This window comes from Eulemur rufifrons, chromosome 16 (assembly GCF_041146395.1).
Source record: "Eulemur rufifrons isolate Redbay chromosome 16, OSU_ERuf_1, whole genome shotgun sequence".
In the NCBI taxonomy this organism is placed as follows: domain Eukaryota; kingdom Metazoa; phylum Chordata; class Mammalia; order Primates; family Lemuridae; genus Eulemur; species Eulemur rufifrons.
Genome location: NC_090998.1, coordinates 71,890,571 through 71,915,573, shown reverse-complemented (window position 1 = coordinate 71,915,573; position 25,003 = coordinate 71,890,571). Strand labels below are relative to the sequence as shown.

Sequence of the window (25,003 nt, the reverse complement as noted above, 5' to 3'; positions counted from 1 at the left end):
TAATTATTTCATCATATATTACAATGTAATAATAATAGAAATAAAGTGTACAATAAATGTAATGTGCTTGGATCATCCCAAATCCACCCCCGCCCCCATGGAAAAATTGTCTTCCATGAAAACAGTCCCTGGTGCCAGAAAGGTTGGGGACCGCTGCTCAAAATCTTTTTATCCAGTGTTTTATTGGATTTCAAATTCATTTAAAGTAACACTTAAATATTAATGAATGATAATGTTAGATGACAAATGTTGCAGGGGAAAAAGAAGACCTTTAATCCTACAAAATATGTCTTTGGTGGTGTCCTATCAAGTATTGGAGACAAACTTGTAATAGTTGGCCTGAGTGAGATGATGGGTGACTGGATAATTTAGGCTTTGTTGGTCATTTCTGCATCATTGTAGCTTTAGTTTGTGTAGTAAAGAGAGCAATGCAAGAGGAATCAAAAGATCCACACTTTCTGCTTTTTTCTGATTTTTGTTAACCATATAATCATGAGCAAGTCACTTAGCTGCTTTAAATCTGTTTTCTCCTCTGTAGACATAGCATCTACTTTGCCTGTCTTAGAGATGTCATTATGAGTAAATAAGATGTTTATTGAAGGTGACTTGAAGACTATAAAGCATTATATACGTAAATAAGCCTTATTAATTTAAAATGAGAGAATGCATATAGAGATCTTAATATGGAATTAGGCACAGTCTTCCATAAAGGATACTCTTAGTACTGTTTGTTATTATTGTGAAGATACCTACTTTTCTTATGTGGAAAGGTTTAGATTATTAAATGGCTTATGAATACATTGTTAATATCTGCTTTGATTTTTTTTTCCTCCTTCTGTTTGTGTTTCAGACTCCTGGGAGAGTTGGCTCTCAAGGTTCTGATTTAGATTCATCAGCAACTCCTATAAACACAGTGGATGTCAATAATGAAAGCTCTTCAGAGGTATGAAAAATAATAACTTGGCAATAAAATTCAATATTATTTAAGGGAAAATTAGCAAATATTTGGTATAATGATTGGTGACTTAAACTTATCTTTTGTAGGAAAAATTCTCATAAGTTTTTCGTACAAATTGGAATGCGACTTTTGAATCATATTCCTAATTATATACCTGGCTTAGTTTTGAGACTGAGAAAGTGTGTTCTAAGACTGCAAAATAATATTGTCAAGTTGTCTTTAATGCTTTAATGTCAATTTGATGAAGATTTTTAAAAGTCTGTTTAGAAGGAATTACTGGTTAATTAGTATCTCTTTGTGTGTATGTACTATCATGAACTACTGGGCTAATAAAAAATTGGGTTATCTACAAAATTTGTATATTATTTGCTATCTTCATTTAGGACTTTGTAAGGACTTTTATCTTTGACATCTTATTAGAAAGTAAGAGAAAGTAGATAAGTCTAAAAAAATAACGCAAAATTTTTGAAAAGTTAGCTTTAGTAGTTGCATTATTATTATTATTTTTAATAAGCAAGTAATATTTGCTCATTATTGAAAAGGAGATAAGGAAAAAGAAGAACATAATGCTGCCACCAAGAGATCAACATACTCAACATTTTGCGCTGATAGGTTTTGTCAGTTGCCCCTTCCTGGGCCCAGTTGCACCCCTTACCCAATCCCCTTTTCTCTTCTATACCCTTCCCCACCTCTTGGTCTATTTGCATGCCTTTCTGGGTATGTCTCTCTTTTTATTCATTCATCTTTCCGTTTTGTCTCTCTCTGACCATCTGTCTCTTCATCATCTGTTTTCAGGTATGTGTATATTAACCATAGTAAGATTTGAGATGATTTTGAGAAGGAGAAGAAAAGTATCAGTTGAACTTTATTAAGCACAAGTTTGAGGAAATGTCTTTAAGAAAAATGTCCCATAATGTGTTCATGATATAATGGGCTCAAAGTGTTCAGTTGTAACCCAGGAAAGGCATCTAGCAATAACTGCTTAACCTCAGTCAGAACAAAAACAAAGAACAAAAACCAACTCTAATTTAGCAGTGCCTGGCAATATTGCTATATTTTCTTAATAGGGCCATTTTCCTACAATTCTTTAGCTTGTTCTAGAAGGTTTTTTAATCTTTTTTTTTTTTTTTTCCTGTGATCTGCTTCTGTTTACCACTATAGCTTCATTTCTTCTCACAGTCCTCTTGATACTTTCTGATCCAGGCATATTGAACTCCCTCTGCTTTTACAGTGTGCTTAGTTTTTTCTTATCTGTGGGCTTTTGCGTAAGCTAATCTTTATGCCTTACCTGCTTGTCTGAGGCAGTTCTGACTGCTATTAAAAAATACCATAGACTGGGTAGCTTATAAACAGCAGAGATTTCTTTCTTCACAGTTTTGGAGGCTGGGAAGTTCAAGATCAGGGTGCTGGCAGATTTGGTGTCTAGTGAGGGTCCATTTCCTGGTTCATAGATGGTGCCTTCTCCCTGTGTCCTCACATGGTAGAATGGGTGAAAGAACTTCCCTGGACCTATTTCATAAAGGCACTAATCCCATTCACGAGGACTCTGCCCCCATGACCTGATCACGTCACACCTTTTAATACCATCGCCCTGGGTGTTAGGATTTAAACATATGAATTTTGGGGGGACACAAACATTCAGACCAGAGCATTGCTCTTGCTTTTACTTTTTTGTCTGGTTAACATCTGATATCCTTCCGTTATTTTTGTAGATATTACTTTTTTCAGTGGACTTTTCTTGCCTCACATGTAGGACAGATGCTTTTTCCATGCGCTTGTGTGAAACTGTATTCTTTATATTTTTGGTAATGATTATTCTGAGATTCATTCATTTATCAGATATTTCTTGTTGACAGATACTGTTCTGTATATTGGAGATATAGCAGTGGATAAAATAGTAAAATAGCTTTATCCTGGTGGAGCTTATATCGAAGTGAATCAAAACAGGGAAAAAAATAAAACATACCAAAAATGTACTGAGTTAGACAATTGGTGTTATTGAAAAAAATAAAGTAGGAAAGGGGGCATAGAAATTGTTTTGGGCGGCTGCAGTTTTTAGTTATCAGGGAAGGGGATAGTGCAAAAGGAACTGAAGGAGGTGAGGAAATGAGTCATGTGGGTTTCTGGAGCAATCGTTGTTCATGTGGAATAAGTGGAAAGTCTCCTGAGGTGGGAGTGTGCCTGGCATGTCAAAAAAGCAGCCAGGAGGCCAGGGTAGCTCTAGCACAGTGAGGGGAGATTAGGTCAGGGAGGTGATCAGGCCTACCTTTTGTAGGCCTTATAGACTATTCCACAGACTTTAGTTTTTAACTCTTAGTGTGATAGGAAGCCGTGGGAGAGTTTTGAGCAGGGAAATGGCAAGATTTGATTTACATTTTTTGTAGGATACACTTTGGCTGCTGTGTTGAAAATAAACTGTAGTGGGCTAAGAGTAGAAGCAGAGATGTTGGTAGGCTACTGCAGTGATCCATGTACGGTGTGATGGTGGCTTGGAGCAGAATGGTAACAGAGGTGCTGAGATTCTGGATACTTTTTGAATGTGGATCTAATAGGATTTTCTGATTAGTGGGGTATAAAATGTAATTATTTTTTGTAACTTTTTCAAGAATGCTGTTAGCTTCCTGCAGGAAGGGACTTTGCCTTATTTACCATTGTGTTCTCAGCATCATACCATAGCAGCTGGAACATAGTAATCACATTGAGTAAGTACTTTAAAATTTTTCTTTAACTGACACATTATAATTATACATATTTATGGGGTACAGTTTGATGTTCAATACATATCTATGTTGTACGATGATCCAATTAGGATAGTTAGTAAATCCATCATCTCATGTATTTATCATTTCTTTGTTTTGAGAGCATTCAGAAACCTTTCTTCTAGCTATTTTGTGATAGACAATATTTTACCATTAACCATAGTCACCCTATTGGGTAATAGAACACCAGAAAGTAAATACTTTTTGAATGAATGATTGTATATGGAAACTTAGTAGTGAATAAACAAGAGTAAAGTGAAAGGTAGCATAAAGCTATGGTGGCAAAAACAAAAAAACATCTTTTAAAGAAGTCTTATTCTGTGGTTCTAGCACTTGAGACTGTGGTTGTCTGGAAGACAACTCTTTCATCAGTAAAAAAAAAAAAAAAAAAAAAAAAATGAGCAGCACAATTCACAATAGCAAAGATGTGGAAACAACCCAAATGCCCATCAATACATGATTGGATTAGTAAACTGTGGTATATGTATACCATGGAATACTACTCAGCTATAAGGAATGATGAAGATACAACATCTCTATGGTTCTCCTGGAGAGAGTTGGAACCCATTATATTAAGTGAAGTATCCCAAGAATGGAAAAACAAGCATCACATGTACTCACCAGAAAATTGGTTTCCTTGATCATCACCTAAATACAAATCTGGAAACGACACCAATTGGACATCAGACTGAGGTGGGGGGTGGGGGAGGGGATGGGGGTATGCCTACACAATGAGTGCATTGCTCACCGTTTGGGGAGTGGTAACACTTGAAGGTGCTGACTCGGGAAAGGGGGGGTGGGGAAAAAAATATGAAACTATTGTTTTTAACTTGCACTGTTCACTTAATAATTTATCATGAATATTTCCCATATTATTTCATATCATTGTACAAGAAATAATGTATACATTATGAGGACATACTGTATCTAACAAGATATACTGTTAGACTCTTTGATTCTGTAAAATTAAATAAAAAAAAAATTATTTGTAATAAATTTAGGCTATACAAGTACAAAAAAAAAAAAAAAAGACAATTTTATATTATAGTACTATATCATAAAAGTGAGTTTCCAATGTATGTAGATACTATAGCATGATTTTTTTCTGCTGGAAAACAAATTATTGAGGCATCAATCATTTTTGATGATTTAAAAAATGTTCTATTTTATGGGATTAGGGCAAAATAGTTATTACTATATATAAAACAGAAAATACTGCTTGTCTTCCTACAAACATCAAATTATTGTTGGTATGCCTCAGTTTTACTTATATTCCTTTTTACCATGACCTAACCCACCTCATAAAATATCATTTATCATGTAGCTGTCACATAATTGACTATTTTATTAAAACACAGCAATATCAAGAACCTAATATAACAACCAACATAATATCAAAATTAAAAGACCCTAATGCAAAAAAAAAAAAAAAAAAAAATGAATTCATGTTCCTTACTTTCTTCCCCTGGATAATCTCCTTTAAGGGTTGCTAACAAAAGGAATAATGATAGTAATGACAGCTAACTTTTATTGAGCATTTTCTTTGTACCAGGTACCATGATAAGTGCTTTACGTGTATTATCTCATTTAATGGTCATGAGAACAATATGAAGTAGGTGTTATTGTTATCCCCCTTAACAGATAAGGAAACTAAAGGTCACGCAGCTACCAAGGGTGATGTGAATTCAGGATTCAAGCCCACCCTATCACTTAATTGCTACCCTGTCTTGCTTCCCACTCTGGAATCTTGTTTTCAGTCTTCCTCTCCTTCCTTGCTATTATCCTAAGTGACTTTAGTAACTCAAGGAACATTTTAGCCTCCCAGTTCCTCAATGTCAGTGCCAATGACCTTTATTACCTCTTTTCTTGATACTCAATTCCATGGCTGTACCTTCTACTTTATCATCAGGCAGAATAGTTTCACTTGAAGTATTAAAATCATATCTTCCCATTCTTTATTATAACTGTTTATTCTCTCAAAACATTTCTTTCTCATATTCTCACTACTTTATTTCCTTGGCTTTGGTCAGTCATCCAGGTTTTTAATTGCTATCTTTTCTTCTAGTCTCTCAGGCCTTTCCTTTCATTTCTAAGCATACATCTAATGACAGTTAATATTTGTTGAGCACTTACGATGTCTCAGGCTCTGTATTAAGCATTTTATGTACACAGTAACTATAGAAGAATAGGTGCTAATATTAGCCTCATTTTACAGATAAGGAAACTGATACTTAGCAAAGTAAAGTGATTTCCTTAAGGGCATATAATCAGCATTGGTTGGTTCCCAAATCCAGATCTATTTTTGACACTGAAACTCATGGTGTTATAACTGTTATAACCTTTTGTCCTCACCACTGTCTTCATTTTATTTACTTTCTCCCGGATACTCTCAATCTCTTATTTTCTCACCCTTCTACTATTCTTACTTGATAAAACCTCAAGCCATACATAAATCAGTGTAACAGCCCACATTTTAAAATATAGATACTGTTAGATGTAGGGAATTTGAGAAATTGTTTTAGAATGGTTTTGTTCGACTCAGAAAATTAGAAGGAGGGATCATCCACTAGGAATTGTGGGTGTGGGCGAGAATGGGATCTCAGGCTAGTGGAATAAACTCAGACTAAAAATTGCTTTCATCAAGAGAACTTCTTTGTAGAGAACGTTATACCACATAAAGGTATTTTTTTGTACCTGCCACTAATTTCTTGATCTAAAAGAAAAGCTAACTTGCCAATAGTAGGTTTCAGTTACGTAAGGGCAAAGTGTCATAAACAAAAAGAATTAAAAGTGTCACAAAGGAAAGAATATTCCGACCAAAGCAACTGGGTGCTAAAATAAGAAAAATAGAACCAATGAAAATTTACAGCGTAAGGATTGGAGCTAATTTTGTGAGTCCTATTTTGGATAGATCTTTCACAGTTACTACATGAAAATTTTCCTTACCTATACTAAAAAGAGATATGCTAATTATTTTCCTATTATTTCTATTTGTGTTGTCTATATTTTGTTTTATAGAAAACTTTTTCTGTATGTCCTTCTAAAAGTTGTTATTTCACAGGGTTTCATCTGCCCATTATGTATGAAAAGATACATAGCTGCTATTGATTTATCGGAGCATTACCAGAAAGTGCACGCTGAAAATGAAACAAGAGGACAGGAACTTCTTAATGACTCCAGTGTTACTGTGGGTCTTGTATATTTTGTTTTAGCAGCTTGGTTATGGGTTGCTCAGAATAGCTTTGGTTTTCCTTGCCTTGGTGTTGCTTAACTTTTTATGCTACAAGGGAATACGGATTGCTTTAATGATGCATGCTTAAAGGAAGATTCCATAAGGAAAAGAGGCTCTTGGGAAGTCTGCTTGGTTTCTCTTACTGTTGCAGCTGTCTTTTTGTGAATTTGCAAATATAAAAATTTAAGTTAATATTTTTGTATAAATTTTGCTATGAAATATCAAGTGAATTATTTTTTCAACATTTGTAAATTATATATTTATTATTTTGTTAATGTTTTATTAATGAATGTGTTACACTGTTTTAGGTTAAAATGCTTTGCTCCTACATAGGTAGAGAACTTTGCATATGGACAGTTATTTTCCTTATTTGGGAAATACAGCATCAGGACTTGAATCTAAGACTGTCTCAATCTTTGTTTTAACTCTTCCAGACTTGAGGGAGGTGACAGAATGTCACACTCTTACAAGTAACAGTGGATCACCCCAAAAATATTTCTCTCAGTAGTGTGGGGCTGGTACGTATCTAAGGCTGAGGGTGGGAGCAAGTGAGGGGAAGCATTGCCCATTTTTAGGCTGGAAAGAATTTCTCAGATGATCTTGATATATCTGTTTTCTTTGAAAATCACTATGGTATTCTAAAAACAAAGAGAAATATAGCTTTTTTTAGTCTTTTACAAATCTTATAAAAGAATGCAACTTTTTGTATAACACCACAGAAGACCAAAAAATATGACTTGCTTTTTGTCTGTGTATAGAAGAAAACAATCTCTTCATAGAGAACAGATCCACGAAAAATAAAAATAAAAACAAAAAACCTCACAAACATTCACTTATTTAACATATTAATGGAGTACATTTTGTGTAGCAGGTATTTTGGTAGGTAAAGGAGAGAAAAAGGTAGGTAAGATATGATCTCTACCCTAGGAAGTTTCTATGATAGTTATTATTTGCGAAAAGAGTACAATGGCTAATTCAACTTGAGGGAAACTCAGGAAAAATTTCACAGAAAGACAGTTCAAGCAGACATTCTCTGTAGTGGTGGGGAATGAGTGCATATTGGATGACACCAATGAAACTAGCCAGATTAGTGAAACAAAGTGAAGGCATAGAAGATTCTTGGAAATCTGCTTAGCATTTTGCAGTTATCATCCTTCTAGAACTTGTGAATCAACTTTTTTTCTTTATAGGTTAGCTAAAATCAAAAGTAACCATGTCACCCACTTGTCACTTAGTAAGAGCTTTTCTTTTAACTAAATGGACACTTGGTATAGCAACAATATCAGGTTTTAAGATAAGTTCTTAGCTGCAGTGGATCTGAGATAGGATTACAGATAACTGAACTCTAAGAGTAAGGAATTTATTATTTTTAATCTTAAGGAAATTGTGTTTTTTGGAAGTTGGTGACAAATTTGGAATAATTAAGGGAAATAAATGTAGCTGGCGATTTTTAGTATTTTATCATTAGCTAATAGTCCTTCTCTGGAATTTATCTATCTAGCAACCTCAATCCTCGTAGAGGTAGTTTAGAAAAACATAAATGGAGAAAGAGTCTCTTAAATCCAGAACTAAAGATCATGCACTCTCTTCGAGGAACATTCCTTAGGCACTCATTCTGAACCTATTTTATTTTTATTTTAAATGAATGATGTGGTTTTAATTATAAACTTTTTTTCTTAATCTACCCTTTCCATCCATCACAGGCTAGCATTCTTAGAATTATTGTGCTAAGAATTTTTAGAAATGACTGTTGAAATACAAAGCAGGGTATAGGAAAACTAAGAGATAAAGGTACAGGAGTTAAAGAGGTTTGCCAGAATTTAATAGAGTGGAAGATACCCATTCAGTAATTAATATTTATGTCTCTGAGACATCAGGCAAAGATTTAATATCATCTATTTAAGAAAGTGAGGAAGTATATTTATTTTAGAAAGATTTATTTTTATCAGAAATGCGTCAAAATTTAAGTTTTATTTAAATGTGTAAGTTCTAATTACATGAAAAATTCACATATGTGGACTAATTCTATAATGAAATACATATTACTGATTTCTAAAATTTCTCTTTAGGAATGAATCAGTTCTTTTTGGGATACTAACCTGGTAATATTTGGAAACTTTAAGAAGGTATGGCATACCTCAGTGTGATCATTAGCTTTCTGGTGCTCTTAGTAGCTAGAGCTAAAACCTGGAAACAGAGACAATAGCCAAAAAGCCAAAGTTGTGAAGATTATATAGTATAATACGGATGTAGACTCTGAGGAACACTTTATAATTTACTTTCTAGTGACCAGCAGAAGTTGAGATGCAAAAGAGAAATGGAAGGCTAAATGTTATAGGGGTTCATGTACTGTTGCACTAAAGGCATGTCTACTAGTATTATACAACAGTTACTGGGCAGAAGATCTAAGAATGCCAAATTAAGCATAATGTAGAGCCATTATGAAACGTGGTTATTACACCAGCTAGATTAACATGTAGGCTGGGAGCATTTATTCGTTTAGAAGACAATGAGGAGCACCAAATATCTCTGAAGCCTAATGGCATCACTGTGTTCGATTTCCAAAGACACATCCTCAATACTACTGTCTTTGCTTACTTCAGGAGTTTCATAGAGGATCATTGCCCCAATTCACCTCTTGTGCCCCTGCCCTTTACTCTGGCTCTGTGATCAGAACACACTTAGAAGCCCCGTTTCCCAAATGTAGCATACCTGTTTGAATAGTGCTTCCCACACCTTTGTTCATGTGCCTGTATTTGCTTAGAATGCCTGTCTTTTATCTCTGCCAGGAAATCTCCTATTCATTCTTTAGTATCTAATTCCAATGTCTCATATATATATACATATTTATACATACATGTTTATGTATATATGCACATATGCATAATTACAGCTGCAGTGGGGATGAATATGAGATACATACATAATAGGTAAATGTGTGTATATATAATTTTTGGTAATCAATTAACTGCTGCTAGACACTTCTCTTGTGTTCCCATAGTCCTTTATATATATTGGTATTATAGCATTGTGTGGTAGTATTTGTCTATATATCAGTATCCCCCATAATCAGTGAGTCTTGTTTCTGCCACATAATGTGCATAAATGATAAATGAAGATATGCATTTTTTGCATCAGCATCCAACGAAGGAGCAGAGATTTTATTTATTTTTAGATTTTTACATGTTAAGAGAACTTATGGCATAGTTCATTTTGTCCCCTTGGAAGCTTTTCTAATCTGTAAGGTGTTAAAGATCTTCTGTTTCTTGCCAAGTTCTGCACTGCCAGGTTTATTCATATTCCAGTAAATAAATATACAATGTAGAAAAATATGGTATGCTTAAAGTACTACTTTAGTCATTAAGAAAATATAGATGAAAAGATCCGATGTGTTGTGTATTATAGTGAGTGTAGAAACTTGACAAGCTAATGGGGGTGCAGTTGGAGGAAAAAAGCAGTATATGCAAAGGCATAGAAATTTGAGGTACCATGGTGTGCTCAGGGAAAGATAAGTATTTTAGTATTGTCGAAGCATGTTGTGTAGAGTGAGAGTTGTCTGGAGATCAGACTGCATAGGCCACTAGGGGAATGGTCATGTAGGATTTGTGTGCCGTATTGATGATAAAGGTTAGTGAAGAATATTGAAGAATCTGTTTTAGAAAGTTTCCTCTGGCAGCTGTGTGGAAGATTAATTAGAGACAGGGAAGACTAGATATATTATTGCAGTAGTCTGGACAAGAGATACTAAGTGCCCGAACACAGACAGCTGCAGTGAGGATGGAGATGAGAAGATAGAAAGGAGAAATGTTTAGGCTTAGTGTTTTATTAGAAATGAGACTGAGGAAGAAGAGTTTAGCATAATATTTAGGTTTCTACTTTAGGCGAAGGATGGATATTGGTGAGAAAAGGAGGTTTGGGAAATGAATTGAGTCTTGGACTTTTTGTATTTTAAATGTGTATGGGATGCAGGTAGAGATAGATGTTGCTTATAAAGATCCAGAAGAATTCTGTAGAGGGTTCTTGGCTAGTCATATGGATTTGGGAGTCATTGACATGTAAGTAATAGCTGAAACTATTTGCATTATTATATACCCAGGAGAATGTTGAGTCAGAAGAGGGGGAGGTCATTGAAAGAGCCTTGGAGAAGAGTAATTTTTAAAGGGAATTGTGTTTTGGTTTTTATAGAATAAAGAGAGGATGATCATTCTTATATATAAAAGCTGTATGTTCCCATAAAACAAAACTTACTTTCCATAGAAGCTTCAAAGTCATAATGTATTTACTTGTTGCTCACAGTGTGAAAGAAAATACACTGAAGCACACCACCCTCACACACATTCCATTCTATTTTTGTATCTGTAATAGAGGGACATTTTAGAATTACAAGGTACTTGATAAAAGCAAAACAAGCTTATTTCTTGCCGCCTTGAGTTAGCAGAATTGTATCTGTAATAACTTTATCACATTTTTTGCTAATCACTATTTTGTTTTTCTTTTAATGAATGAAATTAAATATTCTTTATTAAGTACTCCTGCAGAATAGATTGCATGAGGATATTCTTGTAGATTAGGGTGAAAGGAGACGGGCTGGTAATGTTTTCAGAATCGACATCTGGTAATATTTTTAAAAAGTAAAATTGTGGAGTAAGGCATCCTTAAAACCCTTGGTGTGGAGTGTATATGTCTGAGTGTTTGTGTGTATGTAAGTGTGAGGAACTACTACTTTATTATCCATAAAAAATTTTGAATGTAAATAATTTAAAGAGTAATTCAAAGTTGAGAGAGATCTCTATTGTATATTGGTTTGATGATGCTGAAAAACTATGTGATATTTTGAAAACTACTGACAATTTGAAGGATAAAAAATTGACCAAGACCAACAGATAATTGGAGAGAAACCTATGTTAGCCTTTGATTTGCTAATTTGCTTTGCACTGAGGTTCTACAATGTAAGCTTTAATGTCATCTGGTTAATCATTAATTCAGTTTCATGAACTAAGGTATTTTTTCATATATATATATGTATTTTTTTCACACATACATATTCTGCCTCCTCAGTTCTTTGAAGACTGAGGCTTTGTTTTACCATTTATACCTTCCACAGAACTGTTACAACGTTTGAAATTATAATCAACTAATATTTGTTGAATAAAGTCACTAAAAAGTAGCATATAAAAGAGTTTATTTTAAGGAAGTCACTTATAAGGGTAAGTCAATGAGTTCAAGAGATAGTGTAGCATTCTGGAAAGAACATAGGATTTGTCCAACAGATCTGTGCATATCCTGGTTTAGTTAGTGACCTTAGGAAAGCTGTTTAACTTTTCTGTGATTTAATTTCTTCTTCTATAAAATGGTGGTAATAATACTTACTAATAAAGAGTTGTGAGATTTAAATGAGATTATGTAGGGAAAGTGCCTGGCATGTAGTATGGACTCAATAAACAAGTAGTCATTACTATTACACATTCCATCCCACATCTAACATCTATCTATCCCAGTTCTTCTCAAGTGTTTTTGATGGCAACCACTTAAGAAATATACTTTTTTGTCATCACCCAAAACAAAAGCTAGTAAAACATTATTTATCCTTAGTAGAATATTATTAAAAAAAGTTCCATCCCAATAGATTGATTTCATGATTCATTAATGAATTACAACTGCAAATTTATAAAACATGGATTTGTATCAGCATATTTAACATAGCACTGTAGTTGATAGTCTTAACTGTATAATAATTGTGGGATTAATTATAAGTTTTTATATTTTATGGGATCATACATTAAGTTTAGACATTTACTGTGTTAACCTTAGGATAGCAAGGAAATTTACTGACTAGACTATTTCTCTACCATTGTAGGTATCTGAACTCTGTGGCAATTATGAATGATTTACTGTATTACGTTTTCCCCCTCAGTGATCAGAGTGCTTCATCTTCTTAATTTTTTTGTTAGCATTTCTATGAAGTAGATTGAAACAGGTATTATTTTGCAAATGGGGATGTCTGGAAAGAAGAAGAATATGATGGCAAATCTTTTCAACTAATCTTCTAGATTAGAACTTCTCAAATTAGAATTTGGTATTCTAGCCATTAATTTATTCAACCTAAAAGATGGTTGCAGGAGTTTTCTTTGTATTTTGTGAACTTCAACCAGAATAGACAGTGAAGTACCTTTGCATGCTACTGGAATTTGGGATTAACACCATAAATTACAATTTACTTAATGGCACCATTGGTAAGAATAAGACATTTGACCATATTTCATAATATGCAAATTGTGATTTTGCAATATTAAATGCTTTTTTGAAACTTTTGTTCTGCTTCTTTCTATAGGGCTTCATATGTCCCCAATGTATGAAATCTCTTGGATCTGCTGATGAACTTTTCAAACACTATGAAGCAGTTCATGATGCTGGTAATGATTCAAGTCATGGAGGAGAGGCTAATATTGCTTTGAAGCGGTACAGTATGATAATTTTGAAGTGTAACATTGTTATAAATATGCATATGATATCATGGTTTAATCATGATTAATTAGTTTATGAAAATGGTAATTTTTTTTATTTAATTTCAATCTGTCCTCATTTAGCATGGCCTTCCTCCCTTATTATAACCTGTTTAGTCCTTGATCAGCAACTGTCTATACCAGCATTTACAACATGGTACAGAACTTATATTTTTATTTTTATTTTATTTTTTTATTTATTTTTTTTTTTTTGAGACAGAGTCTCACTTTGTTGCCCAGGCTAGAGTGAGTGCCGTGGCATCAGCTTAGCTCACAGCAACCTCAGACTCCTCGGCTTAAGCGATCCTCCTGCCTCAGCCTCCCGAGTAGCTGGGACTACAGGCATGCGCCACCATGCCCGGCTAATTTTTTCTATATAGATTTTTAGTTGTCCATATAATGTCTTTCTATTTTTAGTAGAGACGGGGTCTCGCTCAGGCTGGTCTCGAACTCCTGACCTTGAGCGATCCACCCGCCTCGGCCTCCCAGAGTGCTAGGATTACAGGCGTGAGCCACCGCGCCCGGCCTTTATTTTTTATTTATTTATTTTTTTTGAGATAGGGTCTCTGTCACCTAGAGTGCAGTGGCATCATCATAGTTCACTGCAACCTCAAACTCCTGGGCTCAAGGGATCCATCTGTCTTAGTCTCCCAAGTAGTTGGGACCACAGGTGTGCGCCACCATTCCTGGCTGAATTTTTTTTTTTTTAGAGATGGGGGTCTCGCTATGTTGCCCAGGCTGGTCTTCAACTCCTGGCCTCAAGAGATCCTTCCACTTTGGCTTCCCAAATTGCTGGGATTACAGGCATGAGCCACTACACCTGGCCAGAGGTCGTATTTTTAATGGAGATTGTGAGTTAGCAAAAGAAGGTTAAATTATATTTAACATATTCTGCTTAATAAAGAATGATATGCTTTGTTTAAATACTTTTATAGCAAATTGTTAAAATAATGAATTTAGCCAAGAATTAAAATTTAATTTTTAATTTAAATTAAAAAAAGTCATTTATAATCATCAATATATTAGTAAGCACACATACACATTGTACTTTTTGGCAATTTAGCCTGACCATTTTGAGAGCTAAAACTAAACTAAAATATAACTACTTAGAGCATCATCCAACAATATAACTTTGCTTTTCTTCAGCTTTTGGCAAAAATGCTCATCTTTTACCCACACTCCGGAAAAAAGCTTGACTTCTTTCTACTTGTAAAAAATATTTTTTTCATGCTTTCCTTGAAAAAAATACTTCTTGTTTTACTAATCTGCTCTAACACAAAACTACTACATAGAGAAAAGTATGATAACTATATAACTTTATGGTTGATAGATAATGTAGCACTATAAAATATGGTTCTTTTAATTTATTAACGTATGTGGGAAAACCAGTGCTTTGGGGAAGAATTGATCTTTCTTTTTACATGATTATTAATGCTCTTTGCTGTTTTCATGTATAAGTTAATAATTTTAGCGACTATTCTTTGTCATTTGTTAGGAAATAGATAAAATATATGTAGTTATCTTAAATCACATTATAAATGTCTTTGTATTTAATATCAACTTAACAGAGTTGCATTTTGAGCTATGAATTAGACCATGTTCAATATATGAACTTTCAACATAAACCATCCACAGTCTACCCTTGTTCTTAACTTTTCATTTAGTGTTTAGTTCACTGACTGACTCCTGCTCTACCATTCTCCTGAAATTGCTCCTTCAAAGTCCAATAGTAATCTGGATTATTTTCAGTTCTTATTTTACTTAACATCAATTTGTGTTACCTTTACTGTCTATCCACTCAAAGCTTAGAGTAGTTTAAAACTATCACAGTTTATTGCGTCTCATGATTCTTTAACCGAATGGTTCTTCTGTTTAAGTGATGTAGTCTGTGGTCGTAGGAAAGCCAGAAGGTCAATGTGGCCTCACATTCATGGCTGGACATTGGTGTTGGATGCTGGCTGGGAGCTCAGCTGGGGCTATAGGCCATGGGCCTCAGTCCTCTTTCATATGGGCCTCTCTATGTGGCTGCTTGGACTTAATGAACCAACAGTTGGATTCCAAGAAAGTGCATTCCAAGAGGGAAGCAGCAGAAGCTTCCAGTCTTCTTTAGTCCTGATTCAAAAGTGTCAAGAGCGTCACATCTGCCACATTCTATTGGTTAAAGTAGTCACAGAGCCAGGTCAGATTGAAGAGGCCTGAAACTTTGTCTTTCAATGGAGCAGCGGACTTTGCATATAGGAAGGGAAGAACTTCGTGGCAGTCATCTTTGTAGATGGACTACCACAACCTCTGCAAAATTTGACTCTGCTAGTTCTTTTTCCTTCTAGTCTTCTGAGATAACATACCATTGTGATTTTTTTTTCTTGATTTGTTTTGCGTGCCCCTCTTCCTTTATGTGACCTGCCTGGGATGATGTCCACATCCATAACTTCCTCCTAAACTACATCTTCAACCTGAATTTATCTTCTAAATTGCCTACTAGATATCTTTTGTTAGATGTTCCAAGGCATCTCATCATTGAAATTTTATAAACAGAATTCATTATATTTTCTTCTAAACCTGCTCTTTGTCTATTGTTACTTCTTTTGGTGATTGGCAGCGTTATCTAATCACCCAGTTGCTAAAGCCAGAAAATTGAGTGTGCTCATTTTTACACACCTGCCCCTCCTTCCCCCATCTGATCTATCACAAAGTTAATTCTGTTTTTTTGGCAGCTCTTATAATTTTTCCATCCTCACTGCTATAGCTTATTTTATTTAGGCCTTATCATATCTCACTCAACAATAGTTTTCACTATTTATAGTTGGCTCTCTGTATTTAGTCTGTACTCTTCCAATTAATTCTCCATATTGCTGCTAGAATAATATTCCTAAAATGCAAATATGATTGCTGTTCCTCTAAATAATAACTTTTACTGGTTTCTCATTGCTTATGGGATAGTTAGTGAGCACTTTTCCATTTTTATCTCTTATTGTATCCCCTCTTCCTATCTTCCTACACCTCTCTGGTTTCTGACAATTATATTCTACTCCTCCAACACATTGAATAATATATGACTATGGGCAGGACATGTCTTTTAGATCAAAAGTCTGAATGCCTTGAGTGGATCATAAAACCTTTTCACTTTCAAACTCTCTGTTCATCAGTTTTCATGTGAATTCCATCAACATGATCAAATATATGAAAACTGATGGCGTTAGTGGTTTATTTAGATGATTTTTAAATGTATGTATATAGATGGTAGGTACCTAGAACAAAATTCAAATGGTTCTAAAAGGTTTATGGTGAAAATTAAGCCTTTGCCACCCCTTTTCCCTAGCCTCTTTGTTTTTATCATTTTCTTGTATATTCTTCCAAAGCTAGTCTATGCATGTATATGCATATGCTTATATCTCTGTACATATAAATGTATAAATATCTGTAATTACATAAAAATGGCAATTCTACATTGTTATATACCTTTTGCTTCTCTCTGTATCTTATAGATTCTTTCACAGCAGTGCAGACAGAGCTGTCTCATTCTTTTTAATGATAGTGTAGAATTTTAGTCTGTTGATGACTAGGATATTTTCACTATTTTGCACTTATGACATTGTGGTATATATCCTTATGGAGCTGTCATTTGCACATGTTTGAGTATATCTGTAAGATAAGTTTCAGTCCAACAGGGGAAGATATGTTCCTGACATCCAGAATAATAATCCTAAATGTGTTTTCCCATGAAATCTCTCTCCTGCGTTAGGGCTTAGAGTAGTTGACTCACCAGTCTTTTGCAGTCTGACTCTTAGGTGAGGGGAACAGAATTTGAGAAGGTTCTCAGACAGGAAAGAGCATGTCAGACTCAACAAACTGAAAGAAGCCATTGTTGCTAGAGCTAAATGAATGAAGGAGAGAATGATAAGGCAGGGACTAGATTGTGCAGATTTTATAGTCTTTGCTAATGAGTTTAGATTTTATGCTAACTGCAGGAGGAAGCCACTGATACTTATTATTAGTAAATTAATGAGAGACATTTTGCTTCTGGCTCAGGCACTTGGTAGTCCAGTAATACGATTATTTCATGAAAAAATGTTTTTCCATTTATAACCAATGAGCTTTAGAAATAAAATTATTTTTCTAAGGACTTTATATGTATGCCATTATACATAAAATCTTCAGTAGTTTTTTAAGAATTGAGAAAACTAAAATATTAATATACAGTTACTAGCCATGATTTAAGAGACCAGGTTATTAATTAAAGAATATTAACTATTAATTCCTTCCCCCCATACATGTTTAGAGATGATATAACACTACTCAGACAAGAGGTCCAAGACCTACAGGCTTCACTTAAGGTAAGAATAGAAATGATAATACTTGTTTGTTTTTGATATTTCAGATAATAAGTCTTTTAAAATTTACTAATTAAAAATCTTTTTCATTAGGAAGAAAAATGGTACTCGGAAGAATTAAAGAAAGAATTAGAGAAATATCAAGGGCTGCAGCAGCAAGTAATTGCTTTTAAATACTTAAAACATGTTTATTAACTATTTATTTTTATGTTGAACATTAAGCTTAATACCTTTTTGTAAGCAGGTGGCCTGATATAAATAACTTCTTAACTTGTTTCTCTGTATTCAATAGCCTACACTGTAAATTCTTTGTAATTTTAATGAATGCCAGCGAATACCTGGGGAGTGAAGATAACTTTTTAAAGGTGTCCCAGTAAGAAGCAGTGTTACTTATTGATTGCTTTATTTATACCAGGTGATGTTAATCTAATTTTGACACTATAGCTAAATGGCTAAAAAATATAGGTTCAAACAGTAGTGAATCTCTTCAAAGTATTTGTGTTTGTGACAAATTAGAAATGACTAAAATGTCTATTTGGTAGAGAAAGAAATACTATTAGCAATTTATGTTAGTGAAGATTATTTGAAAACTGGGAAAACTGTTCTATTAACAGTGCTAGGTTTTAAAAAGACTGAATAAAAATGTATATATATATATAAATATATATATAAAAGTACATGGGCACACACACATATATAGTATATGACTTTATGACATAATAATACATAGGAAAAACCAGAAGAAAATCACTGTTATACAGAAAGTGGTTATCTCTGAGTGGGGTTATTTTGATATTTTAGATTCTTTACAGTTTGATGTGTTTTCCAAATAAATACCTTAACCGATTATGAGTTTTAAGCTAAAATTATATTGACTTTATGCTAAAATTACAGGAAGATTCAAAAAATAATGAATTTCACCAAATTATCATTTGCAATAATAGATACCCTTCAGTAATAGTTCTACTATTTTTATAAAGTAATTAATGATCCCTTTGTACATTATCTTAGCATATTGTGACTTTTACTCAGTCTTTTTTGCTTTTTAGTCTTTGTACCAATAGTTGTCATTTGGACTGGAAAAGACAAAAACAAATAAATAACAAGATATCAAATCTTATTACTACCCATTTTCTCTAATTGGGGATTCTGTTAATGGTAAAGAAGTTTTTAGTAATCTAAAATACTTATAGTTGATTTACTCATGTTTTGTATAGATGCCATTAACAATTACTCAAATATGGACTGTATTATTTTCTGTACCTGAAAACAGAGGAAATTATGTGCTGCATTTGAGATGTTTATTTTACATTTGACACATTTAATTAAATTCTCCACCATTTAAGTTGTAAATTACTTTGGCAGAAAATTTCCCTTTGAGGGAAAATGTATTTTAAATACTGATGATTCTTAGCAGTCAATATGTGTAAGTCCAGGTCTAGAAAGTCAGGTATACTATGAAATGCCTTATTAAACTCTTTCAGATGTGTATAATTCTTTAACATATGAAAATAATGTCAACATTATATATTATTTTGTTCCTAATGCATATGATAAATTAAAGCTTATGCAATATGTTCTTTATTTCTGCTTCTTTTAAAGATAATTTATGATCCTGAATTAAAATTGTATGCTTTTAAAGCCACATTTTTTAGTAGTGATAGTTTGATGGCATAATTTAACTTACCCAAATTTTCAAATATTATAGTTGTTTTATATAGTTACAAAAAGGAGATGACCAAAGTGTGATCTCACAAATCGTATGACTTATTGCCATACAAACATAAATTTTTCTAAGGTTTACAACGCTTGAAGCAGGGGAGAATAACATAAATCTCACAGGGAATTATCAATAGATGAGGTGCACATAATCACATAGTGAGTGAGTTCCAAAATTATTAGCATCTAGTTACTCTGTTAGGATGGAAGCAGGACTTTGTAGAAAGTAAAGTCTGATTAAATTTTGAAGTGTACCTTTTTTAATGGGTGGTTTCTTTTGTGAGATGGTGTCTAAAACAGTGGAGATCCTGAGGACAGGGATCCCTCGCTGCTAGAGGGCGATGCAGGTGCTGGCAGGTGTGACTTCAAAGTTCAAAGGCTAACCAGCTGGAATGTGGCCCTGTTGCAGCCTAAGCTGTCAGTCTCAGAGAAGCAGCTGACAGAGTGCAGTGTGCAATGGCCTAAGTTTGCAAAGTTTCTGTCAGACTCTTAGGTTTATATGTATTTTGAAGTTCAGTAGTTGAGGTTAGTAGTTCCCATGTGGGGACTGAAGATACCTGATGTAACATTCCCAAGTGGAGGGGAAGTTCACTCCAGGTTCTCACATATGGGGTCTTACAGGCATTACATGCTCAAATGGATTGACATAACATTCCCGAGTTCTTATTATAGCAATATATGTATTATCCACATGGCAAACTATGTTAAGTGTTTGGAATCATTTCAAAACTACATAGCAATAGGACTGAATCTTGCCTGCTGACTTAAGCATTTATTTTAGAATCTATGTTTATAATTGTAATAATTTGTACTGTTGGCTGGGCGCGGTGGCTCACGCCTGTAATCCTAGCACTCTGGGAGGCTGAGGCGGGTGGATCGCTCGAGGTCAGGAGTTCAAGACCAGCCTGAGCAAGAGTGAGACCCCGTCTCTACTAAAAATAGAAAGAAATTATATGGACAACTAAAATATATATATACAAAAAATTAGCCGGGCATGGTGGCACATGCCTATAGTCCCAGCTACTCGGGAGGCTGAGGCAGTAGGATCGCTTAAGCCCAGGAGTTTGAGGTTGCTGTGAGCTAGGCTGATGCCACGGCACTCACTCTAGCCCGGGCGACAGAGTGAGACTCTGTCTCAAAAAAAAAAAAAAAAAAAAAAAAAAAAAATTTGTACTGTTTATTACTGAATTTATGGAATTTAAGATGTCATCTATTATAAGACCCATAATAATTTTATGTATATTACTATACAAAAAAAAAAATCTGCCTTAGAATCATGAACTGAATGAAATTAGATCATTATGCTAGTCTGCCTACTGGTACCTTGTAGGGCTCAAAGGATGGAAACCACCAAACTGTAATTTTCACCAAAATCTTACTACTTACCTGATAGAATGTGACTTTCAGAGATTTTTAACATTGGCAATTGTAACAGTATTGTCTTTTGTTTTTAATGCCTTTGTTTATGTCTTTTGTTTTCATTGAGGAGGCTAAACCTGATGGATTGGCAACTGATTCATCAGCAGGTAACTTTACTTGAAAGCAGATACTTTTTCAATTTTCTTTTTCTTTTTTATCATAATTATTTTTTTCTTTGATGCCTGCTAAATTAATTTTGTTTTATGATTATATTTTAGGCTTCTAAAACAGTGGAGATAATGGTCATATTCTAGGTTTAGAAAGTTACATGTGAACTTTATAATTTAATCAGTTAACTAAAATTTTAGTGTTTTTTAGTTCATTATAATCTGAAGTTAGACAATAAACTTTTGGAATATTACATTAACATGGCTGTTTAATGAAAATTTAAGTCTATCTTAAGAGTGAGATAGTCTTTGGTCTTTGAAATAAATTGATGAAGCTAGCATCTTTTTGACATCTTTAACTGAAGGAATGCTTAATGAATAATCAGAATTATATTTTGAGGTTAGCTGTTACATTTAATTTCTCTCTGAAATCTCTTTTCTTTAGGATGAAGTATTAGGAGTTGACTACTATTTTCACTAATTTTTTCAAGACCTTAATTGCTCTTAACCATTTCTAATTTCATCTTGCTTTATCACTAGTTTTATCAGAGGATCTGAATATATTCCTTTTTGGTCAGTTGATAGATGTAGGAAAATTAACTGAAATGTGAAATCAAAATAACTTCCAAACAAATATTCATAGATTATTTGGTGGTGATTCTAAATATTCCTTTCATTTGTTCTATGTGTTTTTAAATTATGACTTAAATGAATCAGATATGCTTAGTTCTTGAAATGTGGAAATATTCTACTTGTAATTGGATAATAGACACATGTTTTCTATTGTCTATATGTCTATTGTCTTTACTACTATAATAATTATAAATAATAATAATAATTTACCATATGTAATTAACATTGTATTTGAATAATTGCTACACTTTTTTGCAGAACTACAGTCTTTGGAACAACAATTAGAAGAAGCCCAAACAGAAAATTTTAATATTAAGCAAATGAAAGACTTATTTGAGCAAAAGGCTGCCCAACTTGCTACTGAAATTGCAGGTAAATCGGGTCAAAATTTTTCAGCCAGTAAGTCAGTCTTGTTACCCTTTCGCCATTATATACCCTAGAAATAGACATACCACCTGAGTGTGGTAAAGTATTTATTAAAGACTATAGTGCTGATTAATGGAATTTAATGATATTAGAGTTGCTGTGTAAATTATTTTATTGTCCTCCCTCTTTCTCCCTTCAAAGGACTGGTTTTTCTCTAGATTCTACTTGAAATTTAGAGAAGATAAATTTTTTTTGTGGTATGCTTAAAGATTAAAAGGCAACATTTTAAAGAAATGAATTAAATACTTTAGATTTAACATTTGCTTATGCTATCGATTATATTTTTTAACATTACATGCTTTTAGCAAATTATTGTATGTAATTAAGTATACATTAAAATGGTAATTAGTAAATTAGGGTTGGGTGGAATTATGTAGACAAAAACATTTCATTATTTTTAAGTTCATCATTCAATGTAATCAGAAGTATAGATTTATTATATATTTATGGTTATTTAAGGTATGTGAATTTGAATTAGAATGATAGATATGCAGAGTAATATGCAGGAACTTATAAAACTATTTTTCCTTAGAGTTAATGTCATGAAATTAATATTTATATAACTATCTTTAATTAGATATAAAGTCAAAATATGATGAAGAAAGGAGTCTTCATGAAGCTGCCGAACAAAAAGTGACACATCTGACGGAAGAATTAAACAAAGAGGCAACTGTAATTCAAGATCTGAAGACTGAACTGGTAATTTAGGAACCATTTAAGATGGACTTTTATATTTTTTTAAATTAAAAATGAAATACATACTCTGAAGAAAAAATTTTTAAAAATATAGTTTGAGTGAAATGGAAGAAATAAAAATTCCATATATTGTACCACCTCCGTATATAAACTATATATGATTTTTAAAAATAAAAATGGAATATTATGATATATAACTTACTGTTCTAATATTTTTGTTGTTTCTATCTAAATATCATCTGTCATTCTAGTAGTTTCTATATCTGCATCTCTGATCTTGATCTTCTTTTCCACTTTAGTTTTATAAATCCACTACTTTTAGTATACTTCTGATTGAATTTCTAGCTGTCATCTTTAACACTTTTCCCAGGCTTAACAATCTTGGATCTGTTCTTGACTTCTTTTTTCCCTTTACTTAGGGGGGCAGATATCAGTGTTCAATGTTTGGAGTCCAACAATTGATATTAAAGATTGTTTTCATTTTGATTTCTTTGTAGTGAAACTATTTTAAACATGTATATTATTTTAGTTTTTCACTATAATTTTTAATCAAAATATGTTGTTTCACAGCTTCAGAGACCTGGTATAGAAGATGTTGCTGTGCTGAAGAAAGAACTAGTCCAAGTTCAAACACTAATGGACAACATGACCTTGGAACGTGAGAAAGAATCTGAAAAACTAAAAGACGAGTGCAAAAAGTTACAAGCAGAATATGCTAACTCAGAGGTAATGAAATTCAGTGTGCTTAAATGTGATTAATATCAGCTTGTATAATGCATACTCTAGGATAAAGCCAGGATTTGAGATTTTTCTGAGTGGTCTATTAACACAGTATTTGTCTGTCTTTCATTTGACCTGAGTAATATTAGTCTATAGTCAATGTGGTCTGATAGTCAAAATGTTTTACTTTCACTTTATAAAGCTAGACACTTGGAAAGGAATGTTTCCTTAAAAGATTATTATTTTGTTTAATAAACGGTGGATATTGTGGAGAGATGATATTTAAAGTTAAATTTACTCAAGGCTAGTTGATAAATGGTAATTGAGTAAAGGAATAATGATATCATTTTCTACAAGTATATTGTCAATGTTTAGTAAAAACATTTAGGAAAGACTTATTTTCTTATAAGCTTATTTCTAATTGATGCACATTGAATTATGTATTCGAAAGATGTTTTAAAAATTATCTAGTCTAACATTTCATCCAAATCTCCTCTTTGAAGCAACCCTGATAAAGTGATCCACAACCCATGCCAGGTGGTATTGGGTATGCATATTTCTTTACAAGTCAGCTTTTCGATTGAGTTGACATTTGTTTCCTTGTAATTTATATACACTGGTTCTAGTTCTCTCCTCAGGAATTACACAGAATAAATCTTTCCTCTTTCCACATGAGATATTTGAAGACTGTTCATATTTACCCTGAGTTTTTTCTCTTCCAGGATAAACATTCTCAGTTCCTCTTACTATGTCTTTGTCCTGTAAATCTCTTATATAATTATGTCAGCATATGACAAGCTCTAAGATATGTAATAAATATATTTGCTCAAAAATGCTAACCTTTGTCCTTTTTACTGTATTACAGGAGATATTTTGTTGTGACTACTATTGTTTGCAATCTTTAAGCTTCCTTATGTGAAATGGACCTCTGTTTTTCATATTTTCAGTTTAAAAAGTTGTTATAGTGATGTTTCAATTTGCATCTCTTTCTTAGAGTTCTTTAGCTTGTGATCTAAAAGCCATTGTATTCATAAACAATAACATGTCAGCAAGCTATGGGGTATAAATTTAGATAACCCAAATCCATTTCATTCCTGTTTTCCTTTCTCCTATATCTTATCGATGGGAGAATGGTGAAAGTTTATGGGTTTAACATGCATATGGCCTTATAATGCTTAACACATCACTCTGAGATTTATGATCTTTAGATGCCGATTTCCCAAAAGTGATACTTCATAGCCCAATAACACTTAATCTCACACTTGTAAAAACAATTTCTTAAGCAATATCATGAACATACCAAAGCCAGTTAAAAGCCCCTGTTCTAGTGGTATTACTAGTCAGCAAAAGGCAATGATTAATCTATAAGTATTAATGTAGAATTAAGGAGAGGCTGAATCAAAGAAGTCCTGTGAAGAAAAGTTCCATTCAAATGTTAAAGTAGAAGTATCTGGGTGAACCCAGTTATTTATATCTTTATTTCAATAAGAACTACTTTTG

At 33.3% G+C, this 25,003-nt stretch overlaps 1 protein-coding gene across 1 annotated transcript in view; it reads left to right on the top strand.

Annotated features, from left to right (window-relative positions):
• Window positions 1-25,003, top strand: part of EEA1 (early endosome antigen 1) — a 102,193-nt gene that overhangs the window by 18,826 nt on the left and 58,364 nt on the right. The window contains exons 2-9 of the mRNA XM_069491790.1: window positions 851-943; window positions 13,281-13,408; window positions 17,732-17,786; window positions 17,877-17,942; window positions 20,989-21,028; window positions 21,920-22,033; window positions 22,665-22,786; window positions 23,354-23,509. Of these exons, the coding sequence (XP_069347891.1) occupies window positions 851-943; window positions 13,281-13,408; window positions 17,732-17,786; window positions 17,877-17,942; window positions 20,989-21,028; window positions 21,920-22,033; window positions 22,665-22,786; window positions 23,354-23,509 (774 nt within the window). The remainder of the gene's footprint in view (window positions 1-850; window positions 944-13,280; window positions 13,409-17,731; window positions 17,787-17,876; window positions 17,943-20,988; window positions 21,029-21,919; window positions 22,034-22,664; window positions 22,787-23,353; window positions 23,510-25,003) is intronic.